Genomic DNA, 20577 nt, shown 5'->3' with positions numbered 1-20577 from the left:
AAATAGGCATCTCGCATTATAATATAACCATTTAGTTCTTAAAAGTAAAATCTGCTTTTGAATGAATAGACATTTTTACATGGGAGCGCAAATTACTCGCCACGTTATGAACAAATTTGCGAAGTCCAAATTCGGCAAAAAAATTCTTCTATTTTCAGAGTCGAATATTTCGTTTAAGTATTTAGTTAAGACACTTTTATAAATGTTCATAATTTACTTCCCAGCAACCAACCAGCTTTGTGTTTCGCGTCCAGACGTTTCTCGATGTGATAGTGTGTGTTACTACAACTGATCGATGTGAATATGCTTAAAATAAAGTACAATAATGCTTATATTTATATGGAATGTAATACGACAATTGGGTTTATTCTCTTTTTCACATCTATTTTTACAAGTTTTCATAGCACAAGTCAACGATTTGCCGTGTTATTTCGTAAAATGAACCGATGATGCCTCGACCATAGTTCGCACAAGAATGATGACGTCACGTTTTCAAATTTCACTTGAGGCCATACGCGAGCACAGCCGGCTCCAATGGAACCGGTATGGGGAGTGGGGATAATACGCTTTTAATCACTTAGGGCAGGTCTACTAATATTCATATATCTATGAATAATACTGATAGATAATGTTAGCTTTGAAGTACCTTTTTTTCGCTGCTTCGGGCACCGCTTGGAAATCTGAAAAGTGCACTTATATCACAAATATGTTATGCCTATGAAAATGGAAGGTACTAAACAAAAATAATCATAACGCAACTTGTGCAGGTAACGCAACTAAATTTCAGCAACAGTTGGAATAGTGATTTCCTTATATTCCATTCTTAAAATGTATTAAGAAAAGAAAATAATTTCCCTTTTCAAAAGGTCTTAAATATTAATTGCTGGTATATGATAAATCATTGAATGATGCTTAAGAAATATTTATTTTAATACAAATATCAAAGTGTTATAAATATTATCATCGATATAATGAAAAAAATATATTTGCCCCGGGCCGCGCCGAATTTTAGCTGAACCGCTGTATTTTTACTGTGCAATTCAAATATTTGTATGACGGCTACCCTTAAATTGATAAAATATAAAATTTACCCGCTTTTATTGTCATAAAGAATAAGCTCCCTGTGAATATAATATTAACTAACAACACACTTAAATTTCGTACGCTAAAACATATCTAAACGATCAAATAAATTGAAAAAACTTTGACAGGAAAGCTTTCCTAAACTTTCACTTACCTACCTGTGAAATAATATTAGTATTCAAAACATGTTTACACTCGTTGGTTGAAAACCTACGCGGCATCTTGAATACTTATTTAATAAACATTATTTTGTTTTTAGAAAGGTGTACCTAAGCGATGCTAATAAGCGATTTATCTGTTTTCTCTCTCTGTATTATTAGTGCATTTCCTCTGTCTATTCTTTATTCATCGGATCATAAATAAACCACTCACCAAAAGATATTATATTCTAATTTTTTGTTTGTAACACATCAAATAATAGTATGCATACTAGCTTTTATACATTATAATTTGTTTCATTTACTGTCTCAGGATTAGTTAAATTTAATATTAATCGAAATATTAATTAGCATTTTGCAAAATTGTACAATTTTTTTATAATTTTTTCTTCCCTTTCAAAATCTCGTTTATATTGTTCCATACAAGTACACTTTAGTAAGTAACAAAATAACACACATAAATAATTGTATGCTTATACGTATATACATACTTGCTTTGCTATGTTACACTTTCTTTTACATACAATTCCAAGTTTATGTTATTAATCAAATTCAATATAAATCATCATATTCGTATTTTGATAATTTTCATTAAATGTTATTATAGGTACCTACATGCTATTTTTTCTGTGAGTAAAACTATATTTATCTTGTTATACTTACATACTGTAAGCAAATATTAAATTTCAAGTACTTAAAAAAAATTAATGGTACTTTTTAATTTTAAATAATTTGTTTTAATGTAATATTTATGAGCTGTGGTGGCGTTACATAGTTATAGAGCCAATTACGTAAATATTGTTTACGTAAATAATAAATAAAATAGGTCCCAATACTGTTCCCTGTGGGATGCCAAAAATCCGTGGTCTGTGAAACACTCAGAAAGCCATTTAACTTAACAAATTACTTTCTATTAAATGGATCATTTTTGATCCACATTAAAGCACTATTGGTTAGGCATGCCAATTTTCGCCAGTTTGGAAATAAGGTTAGAAAATTGGAAAAAAGTGAAAATTTGGTCGTTAAAAAAGTCGAAAATCTTTCATAAAAATATTAATCTTTTTTGATTTCGGTATGTGAAGCTTAGAAATTTTGTGATTCCGGAATTTTTTCCCAAAATTTCGTCCAGGAAAATGTAAAAAAAATGGTCGGGATATTGTGTAAAAGTTTTTGAAACTGAGCAATTCTAAGAGGTTAATTTTCTTTATGACATTTTCTAAGGCTGTGGGGATGCTGTCTGACAACTTTAATGGTTCTTTTTGTAAATAACAGGGCGCAACTTCTGTTTGAATTAATCCTAAACTAAATAATGCCATCAGACATGGCACCCTCGATTTCTCTCTTCGGTGCCATGCAGTGGTGAAACTATAGGGTGGCAAGGCTGGTAAAATGCCACGGGCCCCGCGGGGGCCGGGGCCGCGGCCGCCGCGGGGCTGCGAGCTCAGAAGTCAGAAGTAACCTAACATTTTTAACAAAATTTAGTAAAAAATTATTAATTTTACATAAGCACATAAAATCAACTAAAGTTAGACACAACTGAAGGCCATATAAGTACAAATTCAAATAAGTAAGCAAAAATTCAATTCAATAAGGAAAATTATTTATTCCCCACTTTTAAGTATGTTCACAAAACCTAAACAATATAACACATTTAAATAAATTAATAGCTGCTAAATCATTACTAAACAATTAAGATAACATTAATGTGGAGAAAACAGACTTCAAAATACCCCACAGAATATGAAATCTATTGTCACAATTATTTTATCAATAAATCGGTTTAACCGATAATAAAACATTTTAAATTGGGACGGGGTAAAATAGAATCATTAAATAAGTCGTCTAAACGTGGCTAAAACCACAGTTTGAAAATGGCCTTGAAAACCGAAACAGCGGTAAAAATAACAAAAAACAAGGAATACTTGCTAAACTTAATAATTATATTATTAAATTGGATTTTAATTAAATAAAAAAAGTACAATATTGCATCTTCACTATATATTACTGATAAGGGTAATTTTAAAGAACTAATAAGTGAAACGGTTCGTAATCGAAAACGGACATCGTAATCCCAAGGGTCCTTTCTTAAAAGACAATGACAGTCGATCTTTCCTAGAAAAACATTACTATATTGTTTCCAAGTCTGGCGTGAAACTTGAACGTACATAGCTATTTTATTTCTTAATACTTCAGAAGGCGTATTGTGAAACATCCAGGTTATTCGCAAATCGGGCATCTAAAAAAATACAAAATGTTTGGATGGAAGGTTATAACGACTGGAAATATATTTTAGACGCCATAGAAAGACACTAGACATCTAAAATTCTCCTGGATTCTTGTTTAACGTATCAACAATGGCGGCTACATAGAACACTAGATGAAAAGCAAGAATTTATGATCAAGAAAGAAAAATCTTTTTGGCGCCAAGTACTCTCTAGACTCCTTGATGTTACTCTGACACTTTCAACGTGTAATTTAGCCTTCCGTGGCAACAGAGAAAATGCAAATTGCAATGATCCAAGTTTCCGAGGAAACTTTTTGAGTATTGTTGAGTTATTAGCAAAACACGATCCGATTTTACAAGAGTTGTTTAGTAAATCAAAGGGCCAAATAAAATACTTAAGTTCAAACATACAAAATGAGCTAATTTCTGTTTTGGTTCTAAAAATAGTCAAATGCACTCATACATGAAATAAATGCCGCACCTTTTACTCTATCATATTCGATACAACACAAGATATTTCAAAAACTGATCAAATGTGTGAACTTTACCGTTATTGTATGATCAAGAAAGACGAATATGGAATCCCAAAGGCGTTTATCATTACAGAGTCATTTTTAGGATTTCATCAAGTTAGGGACCGAACTGCCTTAGCAATGTCCAACCAAATTATTAAATCCATAAATCACAAAAATCTACCTCTAAATAAGTGTCGAGGACAAGGATATGATGGTGCTAACACAGTGAAAGGCACTTATGGTGGAGTTCAAAAACTCATAAAAGATATCGAGCCAAATGCGGTATATTCACTGTGCTTCTCATAACTTAAATCTAGTACCTACTTAATGATGCAGTAAGAGAGGTTATTGTTATGCAACTTTTTTTTTAAACAGTTCAACAAATTTATAATTTTTTAGCATAGTATCAAAAGATGGAATATCTTATCAAGTTTTATATCAGATAAAGAAGGGGAGTCTTCAACTTCGATAATATTAAAAACATTGAACCCTACTAGATGGCCATTACGTTATGATGCTATTTTTGCTTTAAAAGTTCGGTTTGTTGAAGTCAAAAAAGCGCTAACGAAAAAAAATTTGTTAAATTGCGAATCGGATGAAAGAAATGAAGCTTTATCAATCAAGAAGAAGATCGAGAACTACAGTTTATTATGTTATTGGTTTTCCATTGCAAAATTCTACAAACTATCGATGCAGCCTCTAAAGCAGTTCCGTCCAAATCCATCGATCTTTCAAATGCCTTAAAATGTTTGAAAATTTAAAAAAAGAAGCAAGTAGTGTAGCAGAAAAGTGGTCCATCAACCCTGAATTTTCTACCGTCATAGGAAGGTGAAACGCCATTTTGACGAACTTTGCAAAGATGAGCGTCTCCAAGATCGGGAAAGGTTGTTTTAAGTGAACATATTTTATCGAGTATTGGACATCATCATTAACCAACTGAAATTGTGTTTCCTTCCAATTAGTGAAATTGTTTCCAATTTCAGTGTTTTTCAACCTGCCACTTTGCAAAATTTAAATGACCCTGATCTTAAAAAAAGCTCTAGAATTTGTTGATATATATAAAAAAGACATATCTGAATCATTTGCCAGGGAAATTCTCAGTTCGCGGTCCCACTTCAGAGACGAAATAGAAAAGGCTTCATGTATTAGAGAACTTGCTGATTTATTATTAATAAAGAATCATTTTATGTTGTGCAGCTTTTCTGAAGTATGTACTGCATTAATGTTATTTGTTACAATTCCTGTGACTACAGCTAGTGCCAAAAGGTCATTTTCGAAACTAAAATTAATAAAAACATATTTAAGAAAGTCAATGGGACAAGACAGGCTACGTAACTTGGCTATTCTGTCTATTTAAAATTCAATGGCCCGATCTTTAAACTTTGATGACTTTATTGATACTATTGCGGAACAGAAAGCTCGGAGAAAAGAATTTTATTCATAAATATCTTGTAAAGACTAAATTGTTTTTTACATATGCTTTTGAAAATAAAAATGCACACAATATTAGTAATACTGTTGGGTAACTTCTTAAGTTATTTATAAAAATCAATTACAATGCGACTGTGATTTTTAATGGGGGAGCCCCACCCAATGAATTTGCCACGGGCCCCCGATGGTATAGTTTCGCCACTGGTGCCATGGTCAAAAAACTTACGAATGAAGTCAAACTTTTGTCAAATAATACAGAGAACTAATCAGATGAAACTATAATTCAAATTTAAGATGATATTGAATAAAATATTAATTATATGACAAAAATAATAGCTTCTTAGCCTATCCTATAAAGAACTAATCAGATGAAACTATAATTCAAATTTAAGATGATATTCAATAAAATAATAATTATATGACAAAAATAATAGGTTCTTAGCCTATCCTATCCTATCTTATTAATCAAATTAATAGTGGTAGGTAATAATCTTTATTCGAGAAAATTAAATGACATGTGTTTTTTTTAAGGGTATACTTAAAAGAATTCATAATCTGCTCTTTCATAGATGGCGCTAATACAATTATTTTAGGAAAAAAACACCTTTTATAATATTAAGATGAATTATTTGTTTGCGTCCGTACATATGCAATATGAATATAACACTGACCCCCAGATTTCTACCAACCCCTCATACCTTTTTCCTTCCCAGAACTTTCTTTCCTAAAAAGACCCTCCACACTACCATCCCCAAAGATGACACAGGCCCTGAGGGGAATTATTTTCCTCAGGGTCTCGTGTGCGGATCTAATGTAATATATGAACAATATATGAACGACTCCGAATTCAATATAATGACGCCTGTAGAATCATATTTGGATACCGAAGATACAGCAGCGCATAGACAATGTTCACTGAATTAGGACTAAATGGATTTGCCGGCCTGATGAGACACCGGGTCACTGGAGCCAGGATGCGGCTAATGGCCTCCGCCAACACGTTGGTGACTGCAGCCTACCAGAACCAAACGCCACTACTGAGTGAGAGCTGGGCCCAAGCTCACTAAAGACCATGCCCTGCATAGTTGTTAATTACTTTAGTTGTTAATTTATTCTTCGTCATATATTTTTTCAATTTCACATACCTACTGTACAAAAAATATGTATATATCTTCTTAAAATTTTAAATCTATACAACAATAAATAAAAAATAAAATTAAATTAAAAGAGTGAACAACCTTCCTCACTATTCTCTACAGCCTCACAATTTGCTCCAATTGGGATGCCATAGTGAATGGGCTCCAAAAAGTAATATGCACTATTTTAAAATTACTACACCGTGGTCCGTGGATACAATATTATGTCAAAGTAATCAATGGCAGGTAATAGTAAACGCTCAAATCAGCCGTTGACCGTCTAGAACAACGATACTCAACCTGCGGCCCGCCGAGCTATTTTGTGCGGCCCTCCATACATTTAATATCAGGAACATGATTTACAAAATCTGGCATTCTATATCACGTTAATTTGAGATTAATTGCGACTTTGACGTACAGACGTTGAAACTCGAAGAGGATAGTATAAGTATAATATACTATCTATATAATATAATATTCTATAAGAGTGTTGCTACTACACACCATAACTGCACACGCTAGATCTATCTCTAAAAAACAAAAAATTGACAGACAAATATGCGCGCAAATAATTTTGCCCGTGGCAACACATAAAATTTTGACAGTTCTAAAGTTAAATGGTTACCAGTGTTACTACCAACGAAGAATATAATATGATATAATATTATTTTTCGCAGCCGGAAATTTTCGAAAATGGAATTCCGTAGCTACCCCCCCCCCCCCCCATGGATTTCGAAAAATTGTTGTTGGGAATTACATATGATGTTTTTGGGGAATTATTATGTTTTACAGAAATTCTCTAACAACCCCCCCCCCCCCATGGATTTCGAATAGTAAAAGGGGGAATCAAGCTCACACCGTTGGCAACACTGACCAGTATAGTGTTGCGGCCCGCGTAGCTTTACAAACATATGAATGTGGCCCGCAGAAGAAAAAGGTTGAGTATCACTGGTCTAGAACACCATGACAGAGCTTGACAACATTATTTTAGTTTCTTTTATAGCATATGAAATGGGAATTTATGAAGTGTAATAATTAAAAAGCATTTACACTAGTTTTTACACTGATATTATATAAATTATTATAATTGTGTAATTAGTAGGCAGAGATTGTATTTTAAAATTATATATTTTTTTAATGTGAATACCGCACAAGAATCCCAACTGCTCCCAACCGTCTGGAGCCAGTGAGACTATGACATCCCCAATTAGGGTATGTTGTGAGGCTTGAGGTAGTAAGGAGGGAAAGGCGGGGAGTAGGATGGGGAAGAGTGGTGGTTTTACACCAGGGCGATATTGAGAACATCCTCCTCTCTGGAACGTGCCGCAAATATACTATATATTATTTTAAATTAATAAATTGTGAAATAACACAATTTCATCAGATAAAATTTACATGCAGACGCCGGGATTTGAACCCGCAACCTTCGAATTGCTAGTCGAGAGCTTTACCCCTAGACCACGGAGGCCATCATTGATATATTTATATCAATGTATTATTTATTTTATTTAACCAAAATCTTAAAAGCTTTCGCTATAAAATTATCAAAGTAAATAATGGTATACTCGTATATAAAGTAACATGCATACGCACTACTTTACTTAATTTGTAATGATATATAACTGAAATATTCAGTAATAATTTATTATTACTGCACTTAATATAAATTTTACTTAAAAATGCAAATACCAATAATAGATTTCCACAATTAAAATTTGCACACTATTTAGAAGTTCTTAAAACATAAAACAGGGGGAATAAGAACATTTCAACAGCACTGCACAAAGAAATATAAAGCACTGAAATTGGAATATCTCATTACCTCAACTTTGGTGACTTGCCGTTCCTCCTGGCTTGTGACTAATTATGTAATACTTATAATCTCTTCTATCCAACTATTCCTTAATGTGTTCCAATAATCGATTTGTTAATACATATCTCATTAAATTCTCATTTTTGCAATCATTTTATATATCAGACTATGTGATGCCTCTAGAATCCATTAGATTCTTAAGTACAGTCCAATTTGAGCAAAATGATATTTAGTAATATAAATAAACACTGGGACACTTTTAAAACTTGAGTTAACCTCACTTTTCAACATTTTGGCTTTGAGAAAATCATCTGAAAATTGTTATTTCTGTCATACAATTCTCCTCTTATTCTGTTAAAGGTGTGTGTTCGGGTATAACGCTAATAAATTATAATTATTATATTACCTACATCCTATCGTTCCCACCTTGCCATCGGGAGAGAGGGATTTCGTCTGCCCGGCGCCAGTACAATTTCTACCAATTTCTACGATACGCGTCTCGGGTCATACCTTTCATGGGCATTTCTTTCGTGGTCGATATCGAGTGACGGAACGAGATAAATACTGTGTGAGTTTGGTGCTACCACGGAGGCTGTAAGGAGATACATGTACAAGGTAGGACTTTTCCTTAATTCTGGTGGCATCCTCAAATACCTATCCCGTTCCCGTATATCGTTCAACTTGCACCCGACAAAGACGCTAAGTTTTCAAGAGCTATCGAAACAGTGTGTGTAGATATGTTCAAAGAAAAACAATCTGAAATAGGTTGCGGTTATGAACAAACCAAGTCTTCCTTTTTCCCAATTATGTACTATTTGTAATTTTTTTTTCATAATAAAATTTCGAATTACGTGGGAATTTGTTAATTCGAAATTTGATGTCCACTGGATTTCGAATTAACGAAGTTCTACTGTACTACCATTTTTCTCAATTCTTTTTTTAATAAGTCCTTGATATAATTTGTTTTAAATACCTCAATACATAAAACAATAGACTGTAAACCGTTTTGTATCACATAGCTGTCATATTATGCAAAGATCGCCAACCTCACCAGCGCCATCTGCTTCGAGCTTTCCAGATTACCTGTCATAGATTTAGATATCCAATGTATCTCGAATATCAAATATAGTGCATCTACAAGTACTATGCAATTATAGAAGTTGTAAGCTATATTTACTCACAAATTTAATGTATTTTAAAATTAAAATTATTAGAGTATTTATTAGGGAAACAATATTGCAGTATCCACAGATTTTATTCAATTAAAAATCTTTGTAATAATGAAACAACTTTGACAAGTCACATAATCAAAATAAAAAAATGATTTTGTATCTATTTTACTTTTTCTTCTTCTTGAGCTTCTTTTCTGAGGTCGCATCGTCATCAGATATAATTAAACAATGACTACCGCTCAAAGATTTAGAATTCATTTGCGTATTGTTTTCAAAATTTTCTTCATTGTTTGAATGTTTACGTTTCTTCTTTTTATCTGGGCTATCTACAATATCAATGATAATGGGATCAAGGTCAGTAGCGATTTTAACATTTTCTTTAGAATGGTTTTTACTTTCCTTTCTAGATTTCTTACTCAATTCAGTTTCTTCTACAATCAAGGAAATAGACCTTCTGTCACTAGTTAGTACAATAGTTTCCAATTCTTTTGTTTTTTTCTTAGATATCTTTTTTTGTACTTGTCGCAATGACTTCTGTTTCAACATCCAAGGTATCTAAGTCTTTTTTCTTCTTTTTATGCTTCTTAGAATTTACGGGAATATTATCACTGGCTACAAGTATTGTATCTGTACTTTCAGTGACAATAGTTCCTAATTCTTTTGTTTTTTTCTTATTTTTTGTACTTATCTCAATGACTTCTGTTTCAACATCCATGGTATTCAAGTCTTTTTGCTTTTTTTTATGCTTCTTAGAATTTACGGGAATATTATCACTGGCTACAAGTATTGTATCTGTACTTTCAGTGACATTAGTTTCTAATTCTTTTTCAATAATTATATCTTTCTTGATTTTGACGGGGATATCTTCAGATACATTGACAACCTCAACACCTAAAAGAGTGTTTGATTCTTTAGTTTTCTTATGTTTCTTAGGTTTAATCGGGCTATCTTCAGTTGTGTCTACAATCTGAACATTTGAAAGAGGGTTTAATTCTTTATTTTTTTTATGCTTCTTACTTTTAACGGGGGTGCTTACTTCTTCAACTGATGCTACAATTTCTGTAGTCAACTCATTTCTCAATGAAATATCTGACTCTTTGTGTTTTCTTTTATTCTTTTTTGTCTTTATTGGAACAACATTACTAACTTCAACCTGATCGACAGGCTCAATTGATTCGATTGGCTCTGGCACATCTTTTGGTTTAGATTTTTTAAGTAATGTTTCAGATTCTACCACTGTTTCTTCTAGGGAGAGTTCATTTTTCGATTTTTTCTTCTTTTTTGGTTTTTCATCTATAGTTCTTTCTTCATTCTTCTTCCATTCTTCAGCTTTATTCCAATTGCTCTTTTCTTCAATATGAGCATCAAGGTTACTATTGTAGCTATTTACAACATTCTCGGTGAATGTATGTTGCGCTTCTGATTCCTCAAATGTTTCCATCTCTCTAATGTTAAATTGATTCAATCCTGCAAATGTATTTTTGTTATTTTTAGATAGGTTTCTTGGTTTATCATCTGATGGATTATTGGCATAATTTTTCTCATTTCCGTTTCCAATTACTGCTGTCTCATCATCAAACCTTTCAAAAACGGCAACAAAAAATCCGCTAGTATAATCACTTTCGGGCCTAGCATAGATACACTTTTCCCCAATATCTTCATGTTTCCAATCTCCTACATTATTCCACTTGTTTAACTTTTCTCTGGCGGACACTAAGCGAAACTTTCCCTTGTGATTTCTAATAACATCATCTATGACTGCTTCATTCTCTTGGGAGTATAGAGAGCAGGTGCTGTATACAACCCTTTTGGCAGTGGAATATTCATTAAGTGCATGTCTTAATAATTTAGCCTGAAAAGCAGCTAGTTTTTGTACTCTCCCAGAGTCAAGATCAAACGCTGCATCATTGCCTTCAATTCTCCGCATTCCTAAACAAAATGAAATAATAATTAAAAAGGATGTTTATTGATTTATTGTGGAACTAATATTTACCTACATGACGTAATCTTATATATTATGTAAAGATAGTTTACCTGAGCCGCTGCAGCTAGGATCGAGCAAAACATAGTCTACATTGGGGCAATCATCCTTCTTTACAGTAATGACATCTTTGTTTAAAGGTTTGACACATGTGGCACCAGATTTTTCAATAAAATCACATAGAATTCCGTAGCGTTCTTCATCCTGCTCCACAGCGTATATTGTTCCCTATAAAATCAAACAATCATTTAAGCACAATTTTAATTATTTTCCATTCAAATTCGTGTTCTCTTTGGCTATTTTCGAATGTAACAGAATACGAATGGTGACACATTCACAAAATATAAAACTAACCTCATTCCTTATAAGTGCGGCCAAGTGGGTGGTCTTCATTCCCGGAGCAGCGCACATGTCCAGAATGGTGCTGCCAGGAGTTGGTGCCAGCAGGAATGCCGCCAAACATGTCGCCTGGTTAAATACAAATACATAATATACACATATACAATCATTTATTAGCAAAATCATCAAAAACCTACTTGTTTTGTAATTTTAAAAGAGCATTTGTAGCGTTTCCCAATCTTTTTCGGCTTGGAAACCCCCTTATGGTTCATTTTGCTAAATTTTTTTTTATTTTTTATTTTTATTATTTAACGGCAATATAAAGTAATGTAAAAAAGATACAATGATAAGTAATATAAAGATATAAAGTGATTTAGTTTGTTCTCAGTCCTCATCACTAGGTATTCCTCTTCGAGGCGGACTGTAGGTTGTTGTATGTGTGTTGATCATGATTTCCTCATCTTCTAATTTGTTGGTTCCCACAAAATATAAAATAAACTAAGCAAAAAGTATTTATGTTTGTTGTCTGTAGGTTGCGTTGGGGTTACTTCATAAATTTAATGATTTTCTCATCTTCATGTTTGGTTAGCCATAATTTGATGTCTTTTTTAAACTTTTGTATATCAATGGTGTTTTTAATTTCAATAGGAAGGGCATTATATAATTTTATAGCATGGAAATAGTGGTTCTTCTGGCCGAAAGATGTATTTAATTTTGGAATGTTTATTAGATTTGAGGATTTCGTCCTTGTAGTGTAGGTGTGTTGTTCAGCCAAAGTACTCATATTTTTCTTTAAAATTGAGCAGTGCAATTTTTGAGTACAGTTTTGCCCTACATATTATGTACAAACATGGTACTATGAAATCTGTCTTTTATACTAGTCCCAGGGAGAGATTGTATTCACACCATTGAAAATCTTTCTTCTCATACGTCTTGTATGCAAACGAAAAAGACAAGATGTAGTATTTTTAATTTGCTTCAAAAATCCATTACATTACCTTATCTTGCAGGAATATCTCATTGTTGTGATACAGCTCGCAGTCATAGAAGGGGGTGTCAGGGGCAAAGACAAAAACCACCTTGACATGATAGTCGGGCATGAAGTCATACTGGCCGAGCTTCTCCACCTGCTTCAGGAAATCATCGTAAGAGCCGGCGGTGCAACGCACGAGGTTCCAACCCTGGTCTTGGAAATAGCGGACGGCGTCTGCTGCCGATAGACGCAGCGTGTTGATACGGATGTAACGGGGCTTTAATTCCACTAAAACACGATTTGATTAATTCAAAATGTCACAGTATAATGTAGATATAGTATGATCCTTCGCTGAGAGCTCCATTGTAAACTCTCTTTCCGGTAGATGTGTTGTTTATGAGAAAGATGGAAGTTACAACAAAGGCGTCAGCGATAAACTTAAAATAAATACTGGCCCAGTTGAAATCAACAGTTGAATGTTTTTATGAACCACAAGAGGACGGTGCAATGATTTAGTAATCTGGCAGTATTCAAACATGAATAAATTGGTATAACCAATATATAACCAAAGGCAATGTTCATATGTGTGTGCCCTATAGACGTAAAAATTTAGTAGGATTTTGTTGAAAATTTCAAAGTTTGTTCTAGTGCCAAGAATGTTTAGAAAGTGGTTTGAATGGTAGAAGTGGACGTAGAACGGGGAACACTAATTGAATCACTGATGCATAATACATCTGTACAGAGATTAAGTCAATCAATTCACTGCTGGTGAATCAGTATTTGATTGTAGTGTCATTTAATATAACGAAGACTCATAACTCAACACCCAAACCAGTCATAACCCCGAGCAAGGGCCGGGTAACGTAAGCTAGAGATTTTAGATAGACAACACCAATAATGTGGAACTTTTCAAACTCTATTGCACTCAAAAGTCACAAGCCGCCACTGGCCCCACACGTACCGTAAAGACTGCTGACGTTTCAATGTCAGTAACGTGGGAAATCTTTGGTAAATTATAGTTGAACCCTTGCTAAAACTTTGTTATTTAATACAACCATAATTATTCCTGACCTTGCAATCAGCTCCCTTTTCAGCAAAAAGTTTAAAAAGAGCAAAATCAAATATTACGAGATACTCTAACAGAGCTGACTGATACATTTGATCATCTTCAAAATAGATGAGAACCCTGCTTTAGTACAAATCTTCAGGAACCAAATGTATTATGTATGAAATAATGCAGCAGTAAAAGCCTGCATTAGTTAATATTTTTAGCTCTGAATTTTAATCGTATGTAACAAGTGTTTCAGAATTTTCATTATCTTATGGGACAAAATAAAATTACATTAGAATTCAAAATAAGCATTATTTAATTCATTAATTCTTCACAGTTTACAAAAATTTATTGTAGTAAGAAAACTGTACATAAAGAATGATATTATTACACAATATGTTTATTGTGTACAGCTTATACAATATTAATACTTTAATGTCAAAAATTAATAAAAAAGGAATGGTTGAATAAAGTGCTTTGGAAAAAATGACTATCTTAATAAATTACAAACAAGGTTTCCATCTTATGTTTACATTTTACACCAAAAAATTGGTGTTACATATTAAAAATGTAATCCAAAATACGATTTCCGCCATTGGTATGAAATCTAAACCTAAAATTCAATCAGATTTAGCATGATCTTCGGAGGGTTCACAAGCTGGCTGATTGTAAGAATCGGGATCTATTTCATTCCCTTCATCGTCATATTCCTTCTCATAATATCCTTGGTAAGCATACGCAAAGATGACAAGATATATTGTGATGACCGATGCTACAACCGACCACACGGTGTTGGTGAAACCGGTGACTTCAAAATGCTCTTTCAGAGTATGTTTCGTCCCGAAAAAAGCAGCAAAGGGTAATGAAAACATGGCAACACTATAAACAAATAATAAGAACATCGCCCATGCCGCTGCTTTGGTGTGCTGGGGAAGGAGAGGCCTATTATCCTCTTGTGTGTCCATTTTGACTTATATCACTTGGTCTTAGAACTTTCTTTATTCAAGCTTAGTCACCTGGAAGATAATAAAAAAATACATTTAAGTAATTTACCTTTCTTTTCCACAACTTCTTCAACTTTGATTTCCAAAGATTCCAACAAGCTGAGAAATTGCTTGTGGTATTGCCGGATGGTTTGAACGGGTTTAGATTCACTGACTAGAGTCTTCTTGCCAAACAACAACTCTGTGATAATGACCCGGGCAAGCCATGGATTGAACCGTGGCTCGGCTACAAGTAAACCTGTCTTTGTTATCAACTCACTCAAATGGTTTTCATGTGTAAGAGTTTTCACAACTAACGCATGAACAGCTTGTACAGGCTGGAAGAAATGTTTTGGATAATTAGATACATTTCAAAGGTTTCGTGTATCTTTGAAAGAAGTGAAAACACTATTCAATATCGAGAAATTAAAAAAAAAAAACAAGTCAAATCTGTTCAGACAGAAAAGCCGTTTTGTAAAGTTGTCGAATTCCGCCTCATCCAAAGGCTCTTTAAAAAAATAACACTTGATTTCAACATAACTTGAGAAAAAATGTAACTTTAATGCATCTTTTACCATCTCCTCTGACATAAATAGTTGTTTCTTGTAGTAATTAACTTGAAACCAAGTGATGTTTATACATTTTTTGGGTATTAAGCGTGAGGCGGAATTCGACAAGTTTACCAAACCTTTTAAATCACCATTGGAATATATACAAAACGAGATAATTGAAGAAATAAAATACAAACACCATATATATTTTTTTTAATTTGTTGGTTAACTTACAAAATGTCTGTATTTATCTTCGTACAATAGTGATTTCAAATTCGCTCCTTCTTCTTTGACTAGTCCAGCGATTTTAGCAGCTAATTTGTATGATCTTGGAACAGGCACAGAATGTTCAAACCCAGACATCGCTTTTAGAAACTAGATCGCTATTGCTAGCATATTAGCACATGACATGACCATAAATAAACCAATCACGACATGACATTCAAATCGAACACGAGACCATATCATAGACATGCACAAATTAAAGGCCACAGATATAGCAGATTGCAGATAAGCAAGACTCTTGGACATCTAGTGATGACCGTAATCGTTAGTCGCATAAATAAACCAATCACGTTAGTCGTCTCCGATATATTTTTACATCCCGGAGATATTTCGAAATATTCTTTTTTATGGCTCTTTGCCCCAAGGGAGTGTTCAAAATAGTTGCAACGAAGATAAAAGAATAAAAACATAACGACTCTAGTCAAGAGGAAAATCTACAGTTTTTGTAATATAAATATTACAAAAATAAAGTGAAGTTAAGTTAAGGAAAAAGAAGTACAGAAACAGGTGACAAGAAGATATAAGATGGAGACTCTTCATCAAGAATCCTAGGTGGTGAAGAATCTGGACCAGCTGCTACATCGAGAGAATCCGCCGCGACCACCAACAGTGTCAGCACGAGATTCGTCATCCGCCCAGGTATGTATCTGCTGCTAATAAAAGGCTGATACAATATCCTTACACAGATAACAGACCTTAGCAGCACCGCTGTGACGTTCGGCGAGTCCATCATATATCTCCATATAATCCTGTTCCTGACTTTTCTTTTTTAACGATCATGCACATTTTATTTCTTATTATTTTTTTTAGGTCTTGAATTATTTCATCTTATTAAATTTTCTGTTTTCACCTTTTTAGGTCAGAACTGAACTCCGTGAATGTTCTAATAACTGGTTGTTAAGTTTATTTAAAATGTTGATTGTTTGATTTTAAAAATAATAACAAAGGGATGTTGAATGATTCTTTTTTTATGTGAAACGCCCAACTGTTCCCAACCGTCTGGAGACAATGAGGCTATGGCATCCCCATTTGGGATATGTTTGTGAGGCTCAAAGTAGCGGGGAGGGGAAGGAGATTGGGGAAAGGAAGGTGGGGAAGTATATGGCTATTCAGATCTGGTCACCAATCAGGGCCAAAGCCATTTCAAGAAACGTTTCAATTCTCAATTGTGGTCTTACACCAAGGCGATACTGAGAGTATATTCTACTCTGGAATGTGCAGCAAATATACTTTATAGTATTTAATATGATTAATTTGAGAAATAATAAAAATTAATCAAATAAAATTTACTTGCGCACGCCGGGATTTGAAACTGCAATCTCCAGCTAGCTAGTCGAGCCTTACCCCTAGACACCCTTAGATCACGGAGGCCGTCAAGCTTGGAGAATTTATGACCTGTAAATTGTTTTTCACGTAGGATTTTTTTTTCGTTTGTTTATTTTTTTTAGACATACTTGGCTAATAATTAATAAAGGGAAAATCAACAGAAAATGTTTCAGATTCTAGGTATCTTATCCACATCCTTTTCATGGGTATTGATTTTTTTTAGTCAGTGTTGTCAATGTTATCAGTTTTGACATAAATTATAAAAATTGGGATAAACCAAATATTGAATAGGTTCCTTATTTTGGTTGTAAACATCATTCACGATCAAATTTTATCTTACTGTTGTCGTCTATGGCTATTGCACGTAATCCGTATTTACGATTGTTTGTAATTTTCGTGAGATGCATGATTTAAATAACTATGTAAAAATAAAGTGAAAATATGTGCACTGAGAGCGCAACTCCCTAAAACAAAATATACATAATTTGAGTTTACAGCTCTTGTCTAATTTGACAGTTGTGCTCGAAATAATAGTGACCGACCCTGGTTTTCGCAATACCAGGAAATACTATGATTCAACATACACTAAATGCTTGAAAACAATGACTAATAAGGATATCAGCCTGTAAATTAAATGCATAATGTGAAAATTGTTTTGAAATGATTTATTATTTTTGCAAATCAGTGAAGGGCATGTACTATGCCACCTAGCTCAACAATGTTTGTTAATCTAAAAAGTTGTGTATGCACTGAAATAAAAATATAGTCACGATGGTTCCTCATCCCAGCACCAGTTTTACTGGCGACTACTGGGTGGCACCTCCGGACTGCGTGGAGTTGCATTGTATGCTGCCCAATGGTATTTATATCACTCTCGGGGCCGACAGAAATGCAACACTTCATGAAGTCAAAGAGGTTAGTATTTGACGACGCACTATTTTTTTATCCGTGTTATTTATATTTTAAGTCAATTTGTATATCTTCCTCCACAAATTCACGGCACTTGACGTAGGTGATACGAATATAATATAAGCTGGCTTGTTATTGCAGACATTGATATGTTAGAAGTGATTTTACATTTCATAATAACTGCTTCAAAACAAATATGTTTATTTACAATCGTGTTCGATGTTCCCCTTTTCAGATATAATTTATTCATATCTGTTAAACACAAGCATTGTCTTTAATACTAAAGCTACCTATAACAAAAAATGTATTTGTGGGTACCTTTTTTAACAAAAGTGGTTTATTTGATTGCACTATCTTTCTAAACAGATGAATAAATTCACATTGTTACATATTATTCTATTTGTCTAATTCAGATTAAAGAATTCCATCTATAATGATAGATAATTAAATGGTATATACAAAATCTCTAAATGTAAAACTTTTTGCAATGTTTTTGTGTAAGATTCTGATCATCTTTGGACTTCTTATTTGGGGAAAAGAGTGAAAGTTTAAAATATAATATTGAAATCAGTTTAATAAGTTGAGACGCTTACCATAACAAATGGGATATAAACACGCCATTGCGAGATGCTAAAAATTAAAAGACCGGTTTTTTTGACAAAATTACGACAGCAGCAAGTCGTGATTGACAGGAAGCCATCTTACCGTAATTATTAAACTTACCAGTGTATCGGTCACTGTAAGCACTTACATAAGTTTAACTTCAAACAACTTACGTAAGCATTAATTATCATAAGATGGACGAATATGTAAACGCACTTGTGAGTAACTTATGAAAAACTTGCGTAAGTCATAAATTAAACTCATTAATGTAAATCTAGCCTAATGGCCTTTTATTGATTAAAAAAAAACTAATGATTCTTGTATGATACTTCTATACAAACACTGTCTATACTAAAGAAATATTATGTTCTTTTATTGTAAACCTCTGAATAATTTTTGTTATTGTTTTGATACATATGATAACCTTATTTGGAGCAGTAAATACTGTCTTTGAAATAGAAAAATGTTACAATATTACATTTATAATATGTATAGCAGGTAGCTTTTGCAATATAGGTACTGTTAATTTAAAAAAACGGTATATTATTTTAATCAAATTTGACAGTACCATAAACTTTGGAAAGTGCCTTTCCATTAGCGTTCAAATGCCCTTTAAAAAAAAATTTTTTTGTGCTTATTCTCTGAAGGAATTTTATAATATTTTACATTTTACATACATAACTATATATTGCTGATATCTGGGTGGCATGCCTTTATTAAGCTGAAGAAACTTTGCTAAGAAAATTAATATTTTTGTGGTTATGGAAACCAGGACACTATTGAAATGGAAATGGAAAATGGAAGCTTTCAAAATGTGGCCCTAGGATAACGGAGATCTAAAACTAAATTTGAGAACAAGAATTTTATTATATTTTCTATACAGGGTGTATCGGCACTAACCCGACAAACTTTAACCAGCTATTCCTTAGCACATTTGGAGTAAAAAATGTTATGGGCACTTTGCTGTCCGGTAGCATTTTTTTTTTTCAATTAAAAACAAAAAAAATAAAAATTTCCACACTACATCACTGTCATTGGCATTGCTTTTCATGTTCAACAGCTGTTATAAGCAAGTATGTCGAAAAGCGTCTTCGCTCTTTCGCACACACTAAATAATAATAGTTAAAAATGAGACGAATGGTGCCGTGCCATTTCGTTGTGATTGTAAAAGTGCGCCAATATAGGTACACACGTGCATTATTCAACGGAATTCGAATAAAACATTGCCAGATGGGTTTTCAAACTTTAACAAAGGATAAAACAGTGGTGGCATGTGGTGAAAATATGAATAATAATTTTTTTATTAAAAAAAACGTTACCGGACAGTAAAGTGCACATAAGATTTTTTACTCCAAATATGCTAAGGAATAGCTGGTTAAAGTTTATCGGGTGCGTGCCGATACACCCTGTATAGTATTAAAACATGTACACTAACACAACACAGACATGGAAATGCCCATGAGACACAGGTACACACATTCTCAAGAGGCAATGAACAGGGTGACTAATAACTCTAATGACCCTTAAACAAATTAAAAGAGAAGATAAGTTACTGAGACAATGCGCATGGTTCCATCAAACTAGGTCCAGTGGACACACTTGAGATTTAGTATCGTTTAGTATCGCTCATAAGTTCGTCAGACAACTGCCACAAACATGTCATTCTGGGTTCCTTTTTTTTTAAAAATGCCTTCCTGTGCTAATGAGAAGTGCAAAAATCATTCTCGAGCAAAAAACAAATCCAAAACCCCACCATGAGGTAGAACCACTACCAAATTCCACCAAAAAATATGAATCTGTTTTCCTTACAATAACTGTACCTAAAGCCACTTTTATATATATAAACATAGCCAACCAACATCACAACGCCAAGACTGGCAGTACTGAATATATTAAATGATTAGTCAATATTTTTTTGCATTGCAGCGAGAATCTAAATTGCAACCTCACTAATAATTCTCATTTGTGGTTAATTTATTGGTAACCAAATTATGTTACATCTGCCAAATATCATCTCAATGTGCATTACCGGGTTTCACTTACT

At 33.3% G+C, this 20577-nt stretch overlaps 2 protein-coding genes across 2 annotated transcripts in view; one reads left to right on the top strand and one right to left on the bottom strand.

Moving 5' to 3' along the window:
• Positions 1 to 9882: 9882 nt before the first annotated feature.
• On the bottom strand, positions 9883 to 15820 carry Nsun5 (Nop2/Sun-like domain containing protein 5). Its single transcript, XM_089634551.1, has 6 exons — positions 15645 to 15820; positions 14930 to 15197; positions 12851 to 13113; positions 11868 to 11981; positions 11567 to 11741; positions 9883 to 11461 (listed from the first exon to the last, which is right to left on the bottom strand). Exons 1-6 carry the CDS (start codon positions 15771 to 15773, stop codon positions 10032 to 10034), a joined length of 2379 nt encoding a protein of 792 aa, XP_089490677.1. The 5' UTR covers positions 15774 to 15820; the 3' UTR covers positions 9883 to 10031.
• Positions 15821 to 17380: 1560 nt separating this feature from the next.
• The window catches only part of Pi3K92E (phosphatidylinositol 3-kinase 92E), a 34740-nt gene continuing 31543 nt past the window's right edge, over positions 17381 to 20577 (top strand). Inside the window, exon 1 of the mRNA XM_089634023.1 lies at positions 17381 to 17936. Coding sequence (XP_089490149.1) covers positions 17793 to 17936 — 144 coding nt within the window. The 5' untranslated portion in view covers positions 17381 to 17792. The remainder of the gene's footprint in view (positions 17937 to 20577) is intronic.

Source organism: Hesperophylax consimilis, chromosome 8 (genome assembly GCF_061612785.1).
Source record: "Hesperophylax consimilis isolate HC1 chromosome 8, BYU_Hcon_1.0, whole genome shotgun sequence".
NCBI lineage: Eukaryota > Metazoa > Arthropoda > Insecta > Trichoptera > Limnephilidae > Hesperophylax > Hesperophylax consimilis.
Note: the sequence above shows the minus strand (reverse complement) of the source record. Positions and strands in the feature narration are given on the sequence as shown.